The 18977-nt window shown below is 32.2% G+C and overlaps 2 protein-coding genes across 4 annotated transcripts in view; one reads left to right on the top strand and one right to left on the bottom strand.

The window, feature by feature from the left end:
• LOC661291 (uncharacterized protein) overlaps positions 1-18977 on the top strand; it is a 144780-nt gene that overhangs the window by 26619 nt on the left and 99184 nt on the right. The gene's annotated exons all lie outside the window — the stretch shown is intronic.
• The window catches only part of LOC107397587 (uncharacterized), a 45879-nt gene that overhangs the window by 2182 nt on the left and 24720 nt on the right, over positions 1-18977 (bottom strand). The window contains exons 4-6 of one of the 2 annotated variants that reach the window (XM_015978252.2): positions 6457-7042; positions 2352-2534; positions 2061-2296 (exon numbers count right to left, since the gene is read on the bottom strand). In XM_015978252.2, coding sequence (XP_015833738.1) covers positions 2061-2296; positions 2352-2534; positions 6457-7042 — 1005 coding nt within the window. The remainder of the gene's footprint in view (positions 1-2060; positions 2297-2351; positions 2535-6456; positions 7043-18977) is intronic. The other variant, XM_015978249.2, reaches the window with a different exon arrangement.

The following is an 18977-nucleotide window of genomic DNA, read 5'->3' as shown; positions in this document are numbered from 1 at the left end:
CGAATATTTACAGCAGAACAAGGCGTTGTTTTTGGTTGAACTTTGTTCAGAAAATTCAATGCTGTGTAAAGAACCTTTCAAAACCTTGAAGATTTTGGCGAAATACTTTTTTGAATATTAGAAACAAAATTCCTGTTAGAATATTCGATTTTATTGTAAAACTAGTGATTTTAAATAATATTTTTTTAAAAGTAATCAATAATAGTAAAAAATAAGATTTAAGGGTGCCACTAAGTTTCTTAAAACTATGTGAGAAACAAGAAAATTTTTTAGATTTTGTAGTAGATCTAAAATTACTAATAAAAATTGAAAAAAAATTGTGGTAAAAATTATGAAGTTTTCGAACGCTTACATCAGAAAAAAGGTGTTTTTTGTTGTTGTACCTATTGAGTTTACAAAGGACTAGCTAAACAGGTCAGCAAAATTTAGTGCTGTAAATATTTTTATAAAAATACTACTTCAACACCTTGACCTCTTGTAGATATGGGATGATTTTTATTTGGAGATTTTAAATGAAACTCTTGTGAAAAAAATTCTTTGTTATTGTAAAACTAGTTATTTGGAGTGAGATTTTAAGAGAAATTAAAATGATTATAAAAATAAGATTGTAATGTTTTATTAGCTTAAGGTCTACTGAAACCGTTGAAAGTCTTCAATTTTGAAATAAATAAACAAAGTAAGAAAATTTTTTTATCTGGGAGATAAACTAATGAAATTAATGAAACTCTTACAGAACAAGGTGTTCTTTTTGGTTGTATTTAGTTTAGAAAAAAAAACATCTAAACAGTTCAGCAAAATTATTCAATGCTATTAAATGCTTTTAAGAAGCACGTTTCAACATTTCGAAATCTTGAAAATTGAGGAGAACTGTTTGTAACAGAAAATATTTGTGAAAAATTCAATCTTATTGTTAAACTACTTATTTGGAACAGGATTTTGAGAAAAATAAAAAAAACTTGTTAAGTCTGCCAACGATAAAATCTTTGAGAGAAAACGTTTTCAATGCATTAAAAGGCCAAATTTGTAAATAGATTTACAAATACAAAGAAACAAATTTTTCTATAGAGAAAAACTAATGACTTCACATAAGCGTGAAAAAGATTAAACAAATAAGTGCAACGAAATTTCCTCATTTGGACAAATTAATGAAATGGACCCAAAATATTTACTGGAACAAATGATTTAATTTTGTTAACTATGTGACATTTCTGCTAGTTTATTTTATTACTAACGTAAGGGTCGGTTTACAGAAAGTGAAATTAAGATTTATGTCAAGTTAATCTCGAATTATATTTTAATTGCGATTAAAACGAACCGGCTCTAAAATTATTTGGCTTCGCTAAGTATTGTAGAAATGGAAAATTGGATAGTGGAGTAATAATTATAGATTAGTTTGAACAAGGAAACGGAAGAAAAGTATAATATTTTAATTTTTCGTGTCAATTATGGTGGCATCTTTTCTACACATATAATACAAATTAGCAATAATTGTTGCTAATGTAAAATTGGCTATTTGAACAATATAATTAGTAATTACTGTTTCAGTTGTTGCTAATCACTGGGTTAAATTTATCTTGACTTTGATAAATTGTAAATCAAGTAAAAACCAGAGATTTTAATAACACAGAACTTTTAATTTTTTTTAATTATATTTAAAAAATTTTATTACTTTAAAAATTGAAAGAACGTTTCAATGTAAGAATTGTTCGATAATACATATTTATGTATTTAAATTTTTTTGCGTTTTTTCACTGGTTTACGGTGTAAACTTGGAATAAAATAAAAGCATTAAATTGAAGTGTGTACTTAATCGCTTGCGCTACAAAGACTTATTTCTACGTAGCTGGAAATGAAAAAAGTTAAATCCTTTCACATGTACAAATTCCTCGGTATTGAATGAACTTTTTAATTTTGATGACTGGTCTACGTTTGCTTGATTTATGTTTTAAAAGCTGGCCATAGACGAAACACGTTTCTAGTAAAATCGTCTACAACCGCTCTTTCGTGTCGTGACTGTGCTTAGCTAAATAAATAGTAAACATGCTGTGTACACCACTTACATATAATATTTAATTACCATAGAGCTATCAGGGTGGGCTGGTACGGGCAGGGGTGGTTTGAGCAGCGATATGTCAGTTCTGGGGGGGTCTGGGGGCGGGGGTACGTTGGGGTTGCCCAACCACAGCGGTATCCATCCGCAACAGAGATCAAGGGTGGCTCTTCGGAGCCCTCTGTGCAGTACCAAAAAAAGTGTAGGATTGACAATGGCATGAACGTATGATATGTGCAGCGTTATCTGAAATAACAAATACGGTTGAATCGCTTTTGATGCGAAATCGAAGCGCGCTAACCTCGTGTCCGAGAGGGTTGCCTACGATGGGGTGGTTGACGAGGGTGACGAAGAAAAGTGGACCCCAGAAAAGGACGTAGGCGGCGGTTATGACGAGGAACATCTTTACGCGCTGGACGCCGTCGCGCTCCATTCGACGGAGGTATTCTCGCATTCTGCGGTGCTCTTCGAGGGCGCCGGAGGCCTGAAATAGCCGCCCCATTTGAGTCTCGAACGAATTTGGATACGATGTGATTTATTTTCTGTCTTATTTAATATTATAACGGGGATTTATGGGAGTTCAAGATGAATAGAGTGTGGTCAAGCTGAGTTTAACTTTGTTTTTTCGGTTGACAGAAATTGTTTGAGCTAAAAAAAAACTTTTAGCCTTATTATTCCTACTATAATTACTATGGTTACAATTGTTACAACAGTGTATTTTTCAAAATTTATTCTTAGGATAAAGTTATTGGACGATTGTAAAATCCACCTTTAGTGTATTCTACAGGGTGTCTCAGATAAGATTTTCGAGCCTGATATCTCAGATACTTGTCAACGGATTTTGATAAAATTTAAAATGCACCTATTTTAGAAGATAAAGATTAAAATCCAGTTAATGCAACAACTCAAGTTTTAAAAACGTAATTTTTACATGCCTTTTTAAAATGTTAAGTCTTTTAAAAAATTTATCGTCAGTGAAACATGCTGTTAGAAAAAACTCGTTTGTGGAAGATGTCTATTTTGCGAGAAAAATGATAAACAAACTGTTAAACGTGGGTACAGATGCAAAAGCGTAGATCTCTATGAGACAAATGAGCACTACCATGGAATTTTGGTCAATCCTACTCGCAGAAACGTAACTGTCACGCAAGGGACATTTCACAATTATCTCTCACTCATACAAAGTTAAAAAACAATATTTTTGACTTACTTTCGGTACTGGATGCTTTAATTCTTTCAAAAAGGACTAAAAGACTGAACAACTGAAAAATTCTAGACACTTAAAGATTCTGGGCTTTGGAAATGTTTCGTACACTGCTGATTGGATTCTCTTCAAAAGCTTGAATTACAGCCTTAACTATTGCTTCGTTTTTGGTGGCGTGTTTTGTCCTCACTCGATTTAGTTCAGGTACGCTTCCTGTGTCTTCAAATTATTGACGATTATTTGAACTTTAAATTTCATAAATAACATTTCACAAAAAGTCCAACGACACTTTCCATAGGCGAATATTGATTCCTTTTTCAACAACACAAAAATTTCAGCCACTGTTGTTGGTTTTTAAAGGAATTTTACCATATTGAAACAATTTTAATTTTCTGACAACACATACACTTTTGACAGTTTTTTTCAGTGGTATACAAAATGCCGCATAGAAATGCTTCATCAATTGTTTCAAAAGGTGACTGACCAAATTACTATCAAAATTTGGATTATGTTTTTAACAACAAAATTTAATTTTTTTCTTGTATCAGCCGAGCGATTTGGTTAATTTTTTGTGAGGCCATTTATTTTTCGGGGTTTAATGATCCAACTGTAATTTGGTTTTATTTTAAATAAAAGAAATGTGTTTTAAAATCTCATTTTTTAGCTTGAGGTTATTTTTTGCCCCTAATTGAAAGACTACCTCCTAAAATATGCGCATTCTAAATTTCATAGAAATCCGTTGACAAATAACTGAGATATTAAGCTTGAAAGTCTTAGCTGAGACACCCTGTATATCCCATCATTTCTGTTCATAGTAGAATTTTGCAACAGTGCATTTGAATTTTTTTGAGTGAAATAAAGCCCAAATTGAGAGTTTTTGTATAAAAAAAGAATTTTTTGTTAAACTAAATATCAACGCCAAATTTTAAGCCAAGCAAACCCATCAGAAACTACCAATTTGTGCTCCATTTCACTCCACAAAATACAAATGCTTTGTTGCAAAATTCTACTATGAAATGAAATGAGTAAGCATAAAGCATAAAAATAGATAATGTTTCAAATTTTGGTATTTCGATGTTTTACGTTTTTGCACAATAGAGTAAACGCATCTCTATTTATGGTTTGAAGAATATTATTAGTTTGTTTTGCAAACTTGTATTAAATTACATGCGTGTAATCACAAAGAATCACGTTTCAAACTGAATTATTTTTATGAGTCTAAATTTTTTTTCGTTCGTGTCTCATTTAAAAAATCTCATTGCTGTTTCAAAACTATAGGAAAAATAATGGTAACAGCGCCCTAACTTTTTTTGGGGTCAATACGTCACAAATTAAAATTTTCTGTGTTTCATTGTGACAAATTTAGTGCCAAGACAACCGACTAATTGCATGGGAAAACTAATTGTGAAAGTGACAGTCGTTTTTATAGTTTTGAAACAGATATTATTTATCTTTAATTCGAGGATAATAAAAATATACAGTGAAATGGAAGTTTCAGTAATAAATTTATGATTATTATGATTCGAGCATTATCCCATCAGCTATTATTTATTACAATAAAAGCTGAAGTTTATGCTAAATAATATATGTATAATAAGTAGTGGCGCTTAATAGATAGTTTTCGCAATTGGATATTGGAGAAGGAAAAGTGTACTTTTATTTTTTTCTACCGCTTGTCAGATTTTGGTTCGCATTTATGTTTGTTCAATTGACTAGGCGGAGTAACGAGATACAAAATAGCGGGATTTTCTGTACCCACAAATTTTGTGCGGTGAAGTAAAAATGGGGGCGTGTGGAGCGTTAGACTTGGAAAAGACATCGGGCGGAAACGTTAAGCGTCCAATTTTTTATAAATTGAGAAACGTGACAACTAAAATTTTCATTTAACATGAGGAAAAAAAGAAACAAAAATTTAAAGTCTGTGCCCCATTTCATATTTTTCAAAACTCAAAAATGTAACAAAGAAAGTAGTTGAGAAGCAAATTTACCACATATCTCTACCTTTGCCGGTTTAGAGGCTCAAAAGTTGTTCAAATTTGCTCAAACAACGGATTCGTTTCTTTTTTACCGGTGGTTTATATTGGGGAAACATTTTAAAGCAATTTAAACTTAAACGCATAGAGTTATTAGAGATATATGGCAATAAGCGTTTAGAAAAATTTGAAGTAGTATGTATGGTAATAGTTTTATTTTTTAGTTTTTTTTACAATTTTTGTATTTTCTTTCTTTTTTGTTTTGCATTTACCGTTGCTTACGTATTTATTTCACTGGCTCTGAAATTGCCAAACTAGCGTAACTAGTAAATGTTGAATTTACGGTTTTACCTGCTTTAAGGTAGATACTAGTATATGAACCAAAATAAAGTTAAGAATATATCGTCTTCATTGTGTTTTTAAGCAGACGTAAATCCCTATTTTGTGGAAAAAATTAACTAAGTTAAAATTATTTATTTCTTTAACTTATCGTATTCTTACATTTAAAAATAATGTCGTTTAAACGAAATACTGAAAAAGAAAAGATCTAATAATATTAATAATATAATAATATTAATAGTATGAATACTTATATGGGTAAAGTCACGACGGTTTGCGTGTGGGGATGAGCTTCATTTTGGTCAACAGAATGGTAATCGCGAATAACTTATCTTGTTTTCTGATAATGTTCAAAAATTTTTTTTGGAATCCCAGAATCAGTAATTTCTGAAAATGAATATTTACGATTTTTTAAGAAGAACAATTTATAATTTTTAGTTAAGTGTATCACTTGGCCCTAACTAGGCAGAAGCTGTTGCTACAGTCGCATAAACCTGCGAAATGCTCAAGGTCTGAACGTTAATTATGCACATGATTGTGCAAACAAAGCGCCTAAATTTATGTGTCCTAAAACAGTTATGTTTTCCACAAAGTGCACTCGCTTGAATTGTTCCAAAGAACTTCCCGAGCCGTGACACCCTAACAAAGGCCCTCGCACACTCCTTAAAAATAATGACACCATCTTTCCATTTTGGATTCGGCCCCATCCGTATGAAATATTTTATCGCACCGCAGGCCACTAAATATTTACCAAACCTCTCTCCCACTTTTTATCCGTTGCGCGCGATATTATAATTTATGCAACAGGCCTTAAAAGTCCTCGTTGCGTTCATTAGGGCAAGTAGTCCATGTGTTAGTTGTCGTCTGCAGATGATGACTAGGCTAATTACCCGCTCCCCGTTGGCGGCAGCGCCGCCGCCTCCTGTCACGTTCACCAGTGTGGTGACGAGGCCCGCCACCCGCACCGCCTCCACGTTGGCCTTGGTGAGGTCGCGGTGCAGCTTCCGCAAGTGGAAGAGCGTCAGAAAGACGCACACCAGGTTGACGGCGATCCAGAGCGCGTTGAGGATGTAGTGGCGCAGCGGGCCGTGGATGAGGGGGCACGAGGGGGCCTTGTGGCCCGCCTCGCCTTGGGCCGCCAGCGCCCCCGAGAGGAACGTGGGGCCCAAGTTGATGGTAATCGACGCGAACCAGATCATGAACGTGCCGAAGAGCACGCATTGGGGCGAGTCCATGAGGAGGGGCACGTCGGAGAGGGAGTCGGAGTCGTCGTCCTCGGGGAAGACGGGCGAGTCGTTGAGGACTGTGGTCAGCATGTTGACGGTGGCGACCGTCACCAGGAGGAGGAAGGCAGTTTCCACAAGGGAGCATTTCTGCACCGGCTGGCAGTGGAGGATTGAGATACCCAGAGGGAGGAGGAGAGCCGCACGGGCGCAGTCGACGGCTCCTTGGTGGAAGAGAAGGCCCTGAGACCACCTGCAAAATGATAAAAATTTAACACAAAATGAGACAGACTTGGTTAAGTTGATTGGAATGGAGTGGCGTAAATATCTTGCGCTGGAAGTTGATGTTAACTAGCTACGGGTTTATGGGGAGGCGTTTCTCTCGGGAATAGATTTGGGTGATTTCGCTGTTTGTTTTTTATATTTGTCCGCTTAAACTGCGAATGTAAGCGAAGGTTGTTTTACGGAGGAATTTATGCTTACTTGGGTGTTTTGAAAATAGAACAATTTGGGTTTTATTAATTATTATTATGTATACTAGTAATAATTATTAGTACCCATTTGCGATTTGCTTTTCAACGATAAATATTAGGACGATGTACTTGCATCTGCAATAATGGCTTTCAGTGTCTATACTGGCTAATGTTCTAAAACAATAACTCTACAGTTTGACCAGCAAACCACTAGTGGAAATAATTTGTGACCGAAATGGATAATCATTGTATTTGTTTGCAACTTTTTATACAGTTTATTGATTTATTACTTTTGGGTTTGTGTTAATAGAGTTGACAATAATAATTCCGGTAAATAATATTTAGTAGAACTTAAATAAATAATTAAATAAATAAATTAAATTAAATTAATTAAAATTAAAATATTAATGTATAATACATTAGCTTATGTTTCATTAAATAAAATTGTCGACGGCATTATCATTACAGCCATTCCAGGAAAAATGCAACTTGACCCCGAAATTTCAAAATGATTTTAGTAATGTTAAGTTTCTCTCAGTATACAATTTGGTTTATACTTAATGTGTTTTGCGACAAAAGAGTTTTTGAGAGAGGATAATCACTTAAATTGAAGGAATTTATTAAAGTCTAAAATTTACATACTATGCCTTTTAGGCGATAACATAAAATACTGACGTATTACAGCTGTTGAATATTTTTTTAAAAGTATCTTTGTAGTTTCTGGTGGTTTAGAAAATGGAAATTGTTAAGTATATTTATTAGTAATATAGTTTTTTATCTTTATAACTTTTGATTGTTATCGCAAACATAAAATGTTCTTACATTTATGTCTTACGTTGTTACACAAAACCAAGAATTTTTAATTTCCACTGTCTAATTCTTTGATAATTAAAACCTGCCTGAATAATTTTTAGGGCTATTTTTACACACAAGATTTTTTGTCCCGTCCGTCATGTGTAAACAAAAAGTAAATTAATTAGAATTTCTTGTACATTACCTTATTGTTTGGTTTTGTGACTTCAACAGTTTCAATGGGTTTCACGTTTTATTTTAAAGAGAGTTGTTGGAATTAATGCTTTTAAAATTAACTGTATTTTAGCATGATTGTTGAACGATAAAAATGTGAGGTGTTTTTGGGTTCCGTCCTTCGTCAATTTTTATTTCTTTTTCCTGCTCGTATTTAAAATTTTAAAAATGTGAAAAATTCACTTTTACTAATAAAAAAACTTATAAACTCGTAAAAACTGAAAATTAAATCTAAAAATTTGTGCAAAGTGTCTCGTCCGTTAAAATGGAATGGCTGATTATCGATAAACTAAATATTTAAATTTATTTAAACACATTTTTGAAGTAAAAACAGTGTTTTTCTTTGATTAATAGCCAAGGCTGCCAGAAAAAACACCAAATTATTCGACTAGTTTGTTTTTGAATACTTTAAATTAAATAAAATAGGTTGGAAATAGTATTTTGTGTAAAATTTTACCAAAATAGACACTGAAGAATCACTGAATTTTGCGTTTGAAATCCAGAAAAATATTTAAAAAACAATCAAAAAAATCATGATTAGGTCGAACTACATTTTGCTAAATTTACCCGAAAAATTACGAAAATAAATCAAAAGTGATATTAATATAAAATAAAATCAAAAATAAACCAAAAAAAACCATAAGATTTGATAGGGAATTGTGTTACTTTGACTTTATTCAACTTCTATACATGTTTTAAACCCATATGTAATGTTTAATGTTGAGATTTTGCTAGATCGGACCAAAAAATCATTATATTCAGTTAATATATTACTTTTCCTTTTCCAGTTATTTTGACACGTTTGTGAGTTACACTCGTAAACACAATTGTTTCTAAAAATTGTATCAAAAACAAGCCGAAAATGTATCAATTGTGTAATAAGGTTAAAAATTATGTTAAAATTGCTGTGTTAAAGAATGTTTTTGAAATAAAAACCAAGTTTTTTTTAAACAATATTCTGAAATTAACCAAATTGTGTCTAAAATTCTCAGTTTTTAAGATGCTAAAACAGGTCAAATATTTAGGGCAGTAATTATTTTTTTGTCTTCTTCGATATCTGTACTTTTTTAACGTGTTTTTGATCCAAAAATCAAATTTTTTTAAGCAATATTGCCAAAAAACTTGGTTTAAATTTATGTTTTTAAAATAATTCTAAGTTTTTAATCAGTAACTTATGACGATTATTACATAATTTTTTCGTTTGTTTTGAGCATTTTTGTGCAATTTGTAGCCAGAAACCTAATTATTCCATAAAATTTTATTAAAAATAAGCCGATAGCGATAAAGCCAAACTTGTTTTAATTTTTGCCTTTTTTAAGTGCTTAAGCAGGTTTATAAGGAACGTTTCATTTTAAGGTAATTTTGAGTAGATAAAGTTGTTGGTATCTTTAAAGCAGCGAATTGAGAATGCTAATCATATTGCGGATTAAAAATAAGGCAACATCTCATTAAAAATATAGTTTTTCACTTGATACACTGAATCTTTTTTTTCTCAAATGAATTCGAACATTGTCATTAAAAAGTCAAATGTGGGTTTTTATTGAAAACATAAACACACATTTCAACAATCATTTGAAAAACCTAAAAGGCCACCTTGAACATATTTACTAGTACTCTGTCATTTATTTAGTTTAGGTTCTTTACAAAGCTTCAGCATTACGGATTTCAAAAGTTTTACATTTTAAATTAAAGACTATAATAATAAATATTAAGGTACGGACAATTAAACTGTTTAAGAGAACCCTGACAACAGTCAAGATAAAACTAGAACTTTAATTAGTAAAGAGACAAATTTGAACAAGAGAGATTACGCCAATCAATTATGCCCCTCAATCTAAAAATAAAAAATAATCACTATAATTCATTGGTTTTTATCAGCGCAATTTTTCTTCGCGGACTTAAATGAACAAGATTAAAAACCGCTCGCAACAATACATCCCGATTTTCCATTTGAACCTCCACCTCTTCAACTCCTTTCTTTCATTAAACGGTGATCGATAACTACCTTTTCTCTCCAAAACTCAACAAACCAAAGATAAACTGCGACCGCTAATCTAACAATTGATGGCCAGCGAAAAAATTATACAAAAACTGAACGCCCTCGGCTGTAGATTGCATCCACCTTGAAAACTTGGTGCATACGCGAAATAAAACTCACCAAAGTTAGATTCAATTTATATTTTTCGCTTACAGCTGACACGAATGCTTCCTTAGAACGTAACAAAAAGTTCAAGCGAAAACCGGATCTACTTCCACAAATAAAGGCTTCAAATCTAGCCTTTTATCGGCAAAGAAATGGAAATCGTTCTTTGAAGTCAAATTTCCAAAGACGATTGACACTTAGCCCGGCGCATCCACCATTTTTCGCTCCATAATTAGAGCACAAGTGGTAAAAAGTTTGCAAGCCGTTCATCTCATTCTGATGCAGCCCTCATTTATCAATTTCACGTTACATTCAAGCCTCGACGACACAAAGTCTGGCACAACTTGCTGACTAATAAATTACACAAATTGCATAAAAAAAATCCAAGTGCAATTTCCGTCAGACTTCGACAGCACGCCCTAGTCGAATTATCTTGGCTCCTTGCTCCTCTTCATAATTCACTTTCCTTTCTGGAAATCTTTTGTCGAGTAACTCATCCTCGTGCGTTAACCACGCCCTTTGCCAGCCGAGTCAATACGACTCCTTCTTACAAATCTAATTCCGCAAACTCGAGAAATTACACTTTTTGGATTGCGGCATATGTACGCTCAAAACTATTATCGTTTAGTTGGACATTTCCCGGTGACTTCCTTTTATGTGGTTGGGTAACTACCGGGGCGGACGTGTAAATTGCTTATATTTTGACAAAATTAATAAAGTTCGAGGCGGGTTTAAATGAATATGCAGGATGGTGCCTGCGACGAGTTCGGGACTATTAAATGAACCTTGGTGTGCAAAAATTATTCGGGTTTTAAGAAGGAACGCGAAAAGAAAGTAATAAAATTACACTTGTAAATACAGCGAGTCGACAAAACTAAAAGTGGGTTTAGCTTTATCCAATACACTTTAAGATAAGCTTGTAAAATTTTGTTTGAAATCGTTACACAGAGGTAATTTTTTAGATTCGTCTTTGAAATAATAACCACAACGAAACATTTAATGCAATACCAAAACGTTGCCAAAATCTCTCCAAATTTATAATCAACTGGTTCTTGGTTAAACAAAAGCCAGTCTATTTTTAGGAACGCCATGTGATGTGGAATAACTTAGAACGAATATTTTATCAATTTTACACTGCAATGCTCTAGATTAAGAATGAATAAAAACCTCGATTTCTAGTACCTACTAAACTGAATTAAATGCATTTGAAATAAGAATTTTTATGAAGTTTGTCTTCCTTCTGTAAACCGTTCATGAAATATGAATTTTAGAAACACTACGTTACATTTCCTTCAAAAACCTATAACCTCAGAATAATATATCAAAATTAGACTTTTTTCCAAGATTTCTGTTATTAAGCGTACTTTTTATAAACGATGTCAAAAAATATACGGTACCTATTACTATGAGATTTTCAAGCCTAGTTTCGGTCGTGAGCAAAAGATTCTATTTTTCAAGTTTTTATTATGACGAAGTTGAGCGTTTTTGTTTTAAAAATTGATTTAAAAAAATGTTAATCTCAATTATCACCAAAAAACTTTAGAACATTTGGCAACATCGCCTTGTGACGAAATAGAAGAATGGAAACACACGCACGTTTTCAATATGCGTTTTAGTTTATATCTAATGAAGATTACATTGCAGCTAAGGAACTATTAGAAACATTACATTTTTTGAGATAATTTAGCAAATTTTGCAAAGTAACTGACAAATTTATTGCGAAAACACACGAATTAATTTTTTTTGTTGATAACATTTTAAGTATTCTTTTTAAAATCTGAATTCTAGACACAAACACTATTTTAAAACACGTTTCCGATAGCAACGAGTTTTCACTACTTTAAAACACGCTTCCCGTAGCAACGTGTTTTAAATTAAAATGCTACAACAAAATAGTTATTTACCTAACGAATTTGGAAAGTGCAATTTCCCACGTGAGCTCTTTGTTTGCTGCACCAGTACAACGAGTGCTGCATGAAGTGCGAATGTGGGAAATTTCTTTCCAAACAAGTTAGGTGTAATATTTTTTGTAAAGAATCTCCCAACAAAAATTAAAAATTAATATTTTTTATAATTTAGTGTTTTTTGCTAATGGGTTGGTTGATAACAGGACATACAAACAAAAATTTAATAGGAACTGTCACTTATCATAAAAAATTACCGTTTCCATGTCAACGGTAGCGATACCAACCTATTAAATGTCTCTAGCCATTGTTGCAAACTAAAAAACACCGTAGTGCTGGAAAGTCCGCTATCTAGACGCTATGATTAAAAAAAAAACGCATACGAAAACGCTTAAAGTTCTTGGGTGTCTAGATAAACTTTTGTTTTCGCACTTGTATTATTAATAACTATTTGAGGTTATTTTTTATTACTTAAGATTATAAGATATTGCACAACATACAAACTAGATGGGTTTCCTCTGTAAAAATAGTATATTATTAGACGAGTTTTATAAGCCGTTTTATTGTGGCACGAATGGTTTTGGAGCACGACGAAGGAGTGCCACAATTAAGTCTTATGAAACGAGTGTAATATACTATTTTTTCTACTTTCTTTTTTGTTGTTTGTTTTTGTTTAGTTTAACTTATCAAAATCTGTTAAACTATTTCCTCTTAATTTTGCTAATTACTCGGGCTTTATCACTAAACTACTTGACGCTGTCGACAATCCCACACTAAATTACAGTGATGACTGATGACAACCCGCTCAGCATTGGCAATACAATTCTTAAAAATGTACTAAAAGGAGTTGCACAAAAGTTCTCTTAGTGAAGCTACTTTCCGTTTCACCATGATGAACAATTTGTGAAACCAAAGTAGAAAAAGTATTTTTTATTGGTAATCTATTTTGCTTATTTAAAGCACAGAGCAGCGTGTATAAATGCAACTTTCAAAAATGAGCGTTTTTGATTTTTGATTGTTTTTTTATTATAATGACAACGAAAGGTACATTACATTATTTCCAATTTTTGTAATATTAATATCAGTATTTATGATTTCAAAGTGTACCGGTAAAAAAAATAACGTAAAGTATTCATGGATAACTGGTCTTTATAACACTTGCTCTATTTCGAGCACTCCGGCTACACCGTCGTGCTCGAAAAATCGCGTGTGTTTTAAAGACCTCAATATCCATCTATACTTTAATATATACTATTTTATAAGGCCAGCAGTTTTATAAAGAATTTTTTTTAAGGTTATAATTAAGTGTCGAGGTCAGTTTTAAAAGACATTGCAAAAAAAATTGCAAAATTTCAAAATCCTATTTTAAAATAATTAATGGAGAATTTGTTGGAGTTTCTGGTTTTTAATAACTCATGAATGGTATTCATTTTGCATAACATTTTTGTTAGTTAATTATATTTTTTGAGCGGAATGCAACGAGTTCGATAATCCTCCAAACAATGATCTTTTGTTCTATTGTATTAATATCTTTGCTCCTTATAAAGCCGCTCTAAACTTTAACACTTGATCACTTTATGCTTTAATTTTTCTCCAACTTAATGGTGTTATTCCTTGACGAGCATTTTTCTTTTACGTTTTTTCTCCCTTTTATCTAGACCTTGCAGAATTCGCTGCTAAATTCCGAGTATGTGGAATCTCAAACCTGTGCTTCTTTCACCAGTTCGCAAACTTTGACTTTCAGGCATCTAATTATAAGTGAAATCCGTGCGGAAGTTGGTTTGGAATAAATATGCATGAAGTTTATGAATAACTCTTTGAATGATTAATCTTCGCTGCTTGCAACATTCTGAATGACAGAGAGGACGCGATTTTCCTCAAGGATTCTTGGGGCTATTTTATTTTTCTTCTAAAAACGCGACATGACCATTTGTTTGTGTCTTGTTTGATATAGTGTAGAGCTAGTCATGCTTCAGCGTTTGTTTCGGACTGAAAAACTGTCTGAAATTTTGGATCTTTATCACGGCACGAAATCAATTACACCAAAGGATTCTTCTAATTATATCGCGCGACGAAGCGCGAAATTTCACAACGAATTAGCTGCAATAAAAATGAGCAATTTTCCGCTCCCTAATTTGAAGTAATATAATTCGCTTATAATTGGAAATCTTAGCACGTTTCATGTAAACAACTTTTCCGCACCATTAACTATGGGTGAATCCTAGGTTCGGTTTTTTCGCGAAGCCAATATATTGCTAAAAAATTCACCGCTTCGCATCCAGCCATTGATCGTAATATTCAAGAAATGTTTAAGCCTTAATTTAAGACATTTATCATTCCGTAATAAAACTTTTATAGTCTTTTGAGCCGTCGTTGCTTTAGGGATTCAAGCCAAACCTGACTTTAATAGTTAGAAGGGTATTTAACTTGGGCGAAATTTTCATCAGACATTGTCGCCGTATCAGATATTGCGGTTTATGACCCAATTGTGCGGTCTGTCACAATTTTTCAAAGTTTTTATTAGTGACACATTGATTAATAAAGATATAAAAGTGGCTCGTCTCCCATCACTCGTAAAATTGTTATTTTCCAGAATAATTTAGTTTTTATTTCGATGTATAGCGCAGCATTCATTAAAACGCAATATTTAAGCATAATTTTATAATTTAGTGGTGTTGGTCGTAAACGAAATTAATTTCGAGGCGATGAAAGACATTCTTTTAGTTGTACCGTTTCCAATTAAAGAATTTAAAAGTATTTAAGAGTTGGTTTAGTGACCACAAAAAATGCCAAGAGGAAATTTAAATTATCCGAGAGATAATTATTTTAATTACAAGTCGAGGGAAGAGATTTTTGTTACCAGATTGTGCCGCTGTAAGAAAATTGGGTTACGACTGATTTATTAAAGGCCAAATAATGATGCTAGGGAATTTTATTTATCGTAAATTTTTCAAAAAAATTTAGCTTATAAAATGGTTTGCTAATGTTTTATTAAAATGGTACCTTCATTTCTAAAAGAAAGCTTTTTTTTCTTTTCTGAATTACCCACCACTGGTTGTTTTTTTTTACATAAATAGTGGTCCAAACTTTGAAAACGAAATAAATTTTATTTGAATAGAAAGAATTGTTTTGAAGCTTTTTGTAATTTCGAGACTAATTTTATGGCTACACTATTAATTTATTTTAAAGATTGATACAGACATTGGTTGGGTTAATTATTAAAAAATATCGATAAAAATCTCTGTTATTTTTTGCGATGTATAAAAATCAGTACAAAGTGTTCGTGAAGACACTACAAATTGGGTAGCTTCTTTACTTTTCAAAAGCTTGTTCTATTTTATAAATCACTGACTGTTTTTCAGTTTTATCTGTTTTTACAAAATTAGTGAGGAAAATATTAAAATTAATCTTTTTTTATTTTGATTCTCTGTTTTTGTAAAATTGTTGATAACATTATTTATGTTTAGTTCTGCCTTAATTTTTTTTTATTGCCATTGCATTTACTATAGTTACTTTTTTAGAATGTATTTGAAACACTGAATTGAAATTGCTAAAATTATATGACGAAACTCTGTATTTTGATTTTTTATTTTTTGATGTGCAGCAGCCCAAGAAAAGTATTAAAGGGACCATTTACTCAATTTAACTTTTTTTGGTAATTTAAAAAAAATTATATATTTTTTTTATTTTCTGCGATATAAATAATAAGTGAATCAGTAAAAACTGCATATAAACTGAACTAAAAGTAATGCACAAAATCTTTGTTATTGCTCATTTTTCAAAAAATGCTCGAACAGATCGTTTCTATTTTAATATTACATTTTGATATTATAATGATATTTATTACGATGTTATTTGTTTTCGAGTTCTGATGTCATTCTTAATCTTTTTAAATGACAACCGACATTTTTGTTTACTGTTTTTGAAATTACACATCTTTATTTTTTTAATATAGCGAAAAAATTAAAAAAACAAATTTAAAGAAATAAAAAAAATGGACAATGAAACATAAAAGGCTTCATTTTATTGTTCTTGACTCATTTTATAAGCGGAAAATTTGTTTATATATTTGTTTTTCTATAATTACTGACTGTCAATATGGTGTCAAAACGTAGCATTTAAAAAATAAAATTGACCCATTCGACAATTTTTTTGAAAAATGATTCGTAACAAAGATATGAATTTTGTGCGTTAGTATTGATTCAGTCTTTAGAATTGATTGGTCGCGAATACAGCACATTTTCGATAACTGCTTTAGCTTTTAAAAGCTTTTATTTAACTTGCTTTGTTGTCTGTTTGTCTGTTTCATAATTTGGGAGCCAAATTTGAAAAGGTTCCCGCTGTTCCAATGAATTAAAATGTTGCACACTTACTTAATCTGCGTGACAATACAATCCTATGTGGTTAAATACTCCCTAAAGAGATTAAATGGGGTTTTGAACTTTTAGGTTATGTTTACAAATGGGTTTTCGATGTGTACATACCGTAACTTATACCAACATTAACGGTATGTTGGTCATTGGGAGATATATTAATACCTAATCATTTTCATTTCGTTTCGTTACAAACAAATGTCATTTTATCTTGGAGGATTGAATAAAGACACGGGACAGAGGTTAGGATGTACTTTCAATGCTAACAGCTGTTTTCTATCACATACCACTAAACAAGTTTCCACAAATCAGCAAAATAAGGCTGTTACCACAATTCGGCAAAACTATATCTTAGAGAGAAAGACGTTTAGAATAAGTAAAGACTAAAAAGCAATAAATAAAAAAATAAAAAAATAAGGTTTTCTTCTAGAAAAAAGCTTTTATTTAAAAGATGCACTAAAAAGTAAAACATAATGTTTTTCTGTCAGAGGACAATATATTTGCTTACAAATTGGAATTTAAAAATTTATAAAAGCTTTGAAAACGGTGATAAGTCTCATAAGTCATAACAATACGGCATTATGGAATTACTTTCTTAAATTGAGCACTGTTCCTAAAGCTTTTATAAATTTTAAAATTCAAATTTATTAGCAAAAATATTTTTTTCGAAATGTTTTATTTCTATATCGTTTCTATTATTTGTTTATTTACTTTTTCTACCAAATTTGTCGTGAAATTTCGGAAACTAATTTTTTATTTTAATTAGATTTATTACCAAAAATATATTTCATTTTAACGGAAATCATGGAAATGCCCCCTAAACAATTCGCATAACTCCACTGTTGTGAATGCCTCTGAAAGCGTAAATTTGAATTTAAATAAAATAAAGATGAACAAAATCCGGCCTCTGCGTTCTTGTCTCTCATCACATTATCCCAAACTTCCAAATTAGTTAATTGTTTTAATTTTGCTGTTTAAGGTAAAAGCCGACTGAAAATTATGACAAAGTGGCTCAATATTTCCGAGTCATGATAATTTGACAAAAACATTCTTCAGTATGGCATGTATTAATATTCAAATTCTTTACAGTGCTGCACACTTTTGGATAAATTCCAGTACACGTTCTTTTTACTACGACTGAATTTAAATTACCATTTCAGGGCGGTTTGGCTCTGCAAAACCGGATTATGGAGGACTCTTCAACAAAGTTGGATACTACCTACCATAAAACATAACAACCAAAAAAACCAAAGCCATAAAAGCGATTTATATTTCATAAAATAAAATCGGCGAAAAATTACGGATTTGTTTCATTTTTAATACACTTCATGAATTGAGTACAGTATTATTCATATTCATATTTATAAAGCGTCCAGATTAAAAATATTGGCTATGATGGTTTGATCCCATTTCATTAAACTTATCTTATGCAATACCGCGAAATTGTTTCTAAATTAGTTCCTTGCCACATATAAGCGCTTATCAAAGTGTGAACGCGCCGAGAAAATCAATTTTAATCAACAAAGAAAGCATTTAAGCTCCCTTGCGTTAAAATGGCTTAAATTATTGCAATACTTTAGAAAAAAAGCAGCTCATCTTCCCTCAACATCACTTTAGCAGGCTTCCGCATCGCCGGGCAAAAAGAAAGCCCGTTTCAAGTCGAACGCAACGCTTTTAAGTGCATTATTTCGTCACTCCTGCGGGACCCAGCTAATTACATCGCCCCTATATTAGCGCAAAAAGAATTATCTCAAACGTGAACTGACTTTCACTCCATCAAATGATTGTCCCTTTAATAACCGCTTTTTTGGAGACCTTCCATCTGTTATTATTGGAGGAGAAGACCGGAAGGTTTGTGCAGCGGCCCTTTTCAAGTGCACAACAGACCGGAATCACCGGAACTGAGACGTCTCTGTTACTTTAACGTTTGACAACACTCGACTAACAAAAACGGAGCCAAGTTTCCGCGCGATTTACGACTCCTTGCACGAATTTTCACGGAATTAGCTGGTGCACGTTGTGAAAATTTCATTTAGAGACGATGAATAAACTGGAAGCGTTAAGTGGTATTGTCAATAAACCGTTCCAGAAAGCCGCTCAATTATTAAACGCTACAGGTGTTGGAAACGCGAAAAATTCAGCCGCAGAATCGTATGAGGATGTAATAAAGTAAAAGGTTCGGTTTAAATCTGATGTGTGATGCTTTATGAGCTGAGACTTTATTGCCGAAGTTGTGGCGGTTAATAACTGGCGATTTATACGGGGCGTT

This window comes from Tribolium castaneum, chromosome 5 (assembly GCF_031307605.1).
Source record: "Tribolium castaneum strain GA2 chromosome 5, icTriCast1.1, whole genome shotgun sequence".
Lineage (NCBI taxonomy): Eukaryota > Metazoa > Arthropoda > Insecta > Coleoptera > Tenebrionidae > Tribolium > Tribolium castaneum.
Note: the sequence above shows the minus strand (reverse complement) of the source record. Positions and strands in the feature narration are given on the sequence as shown.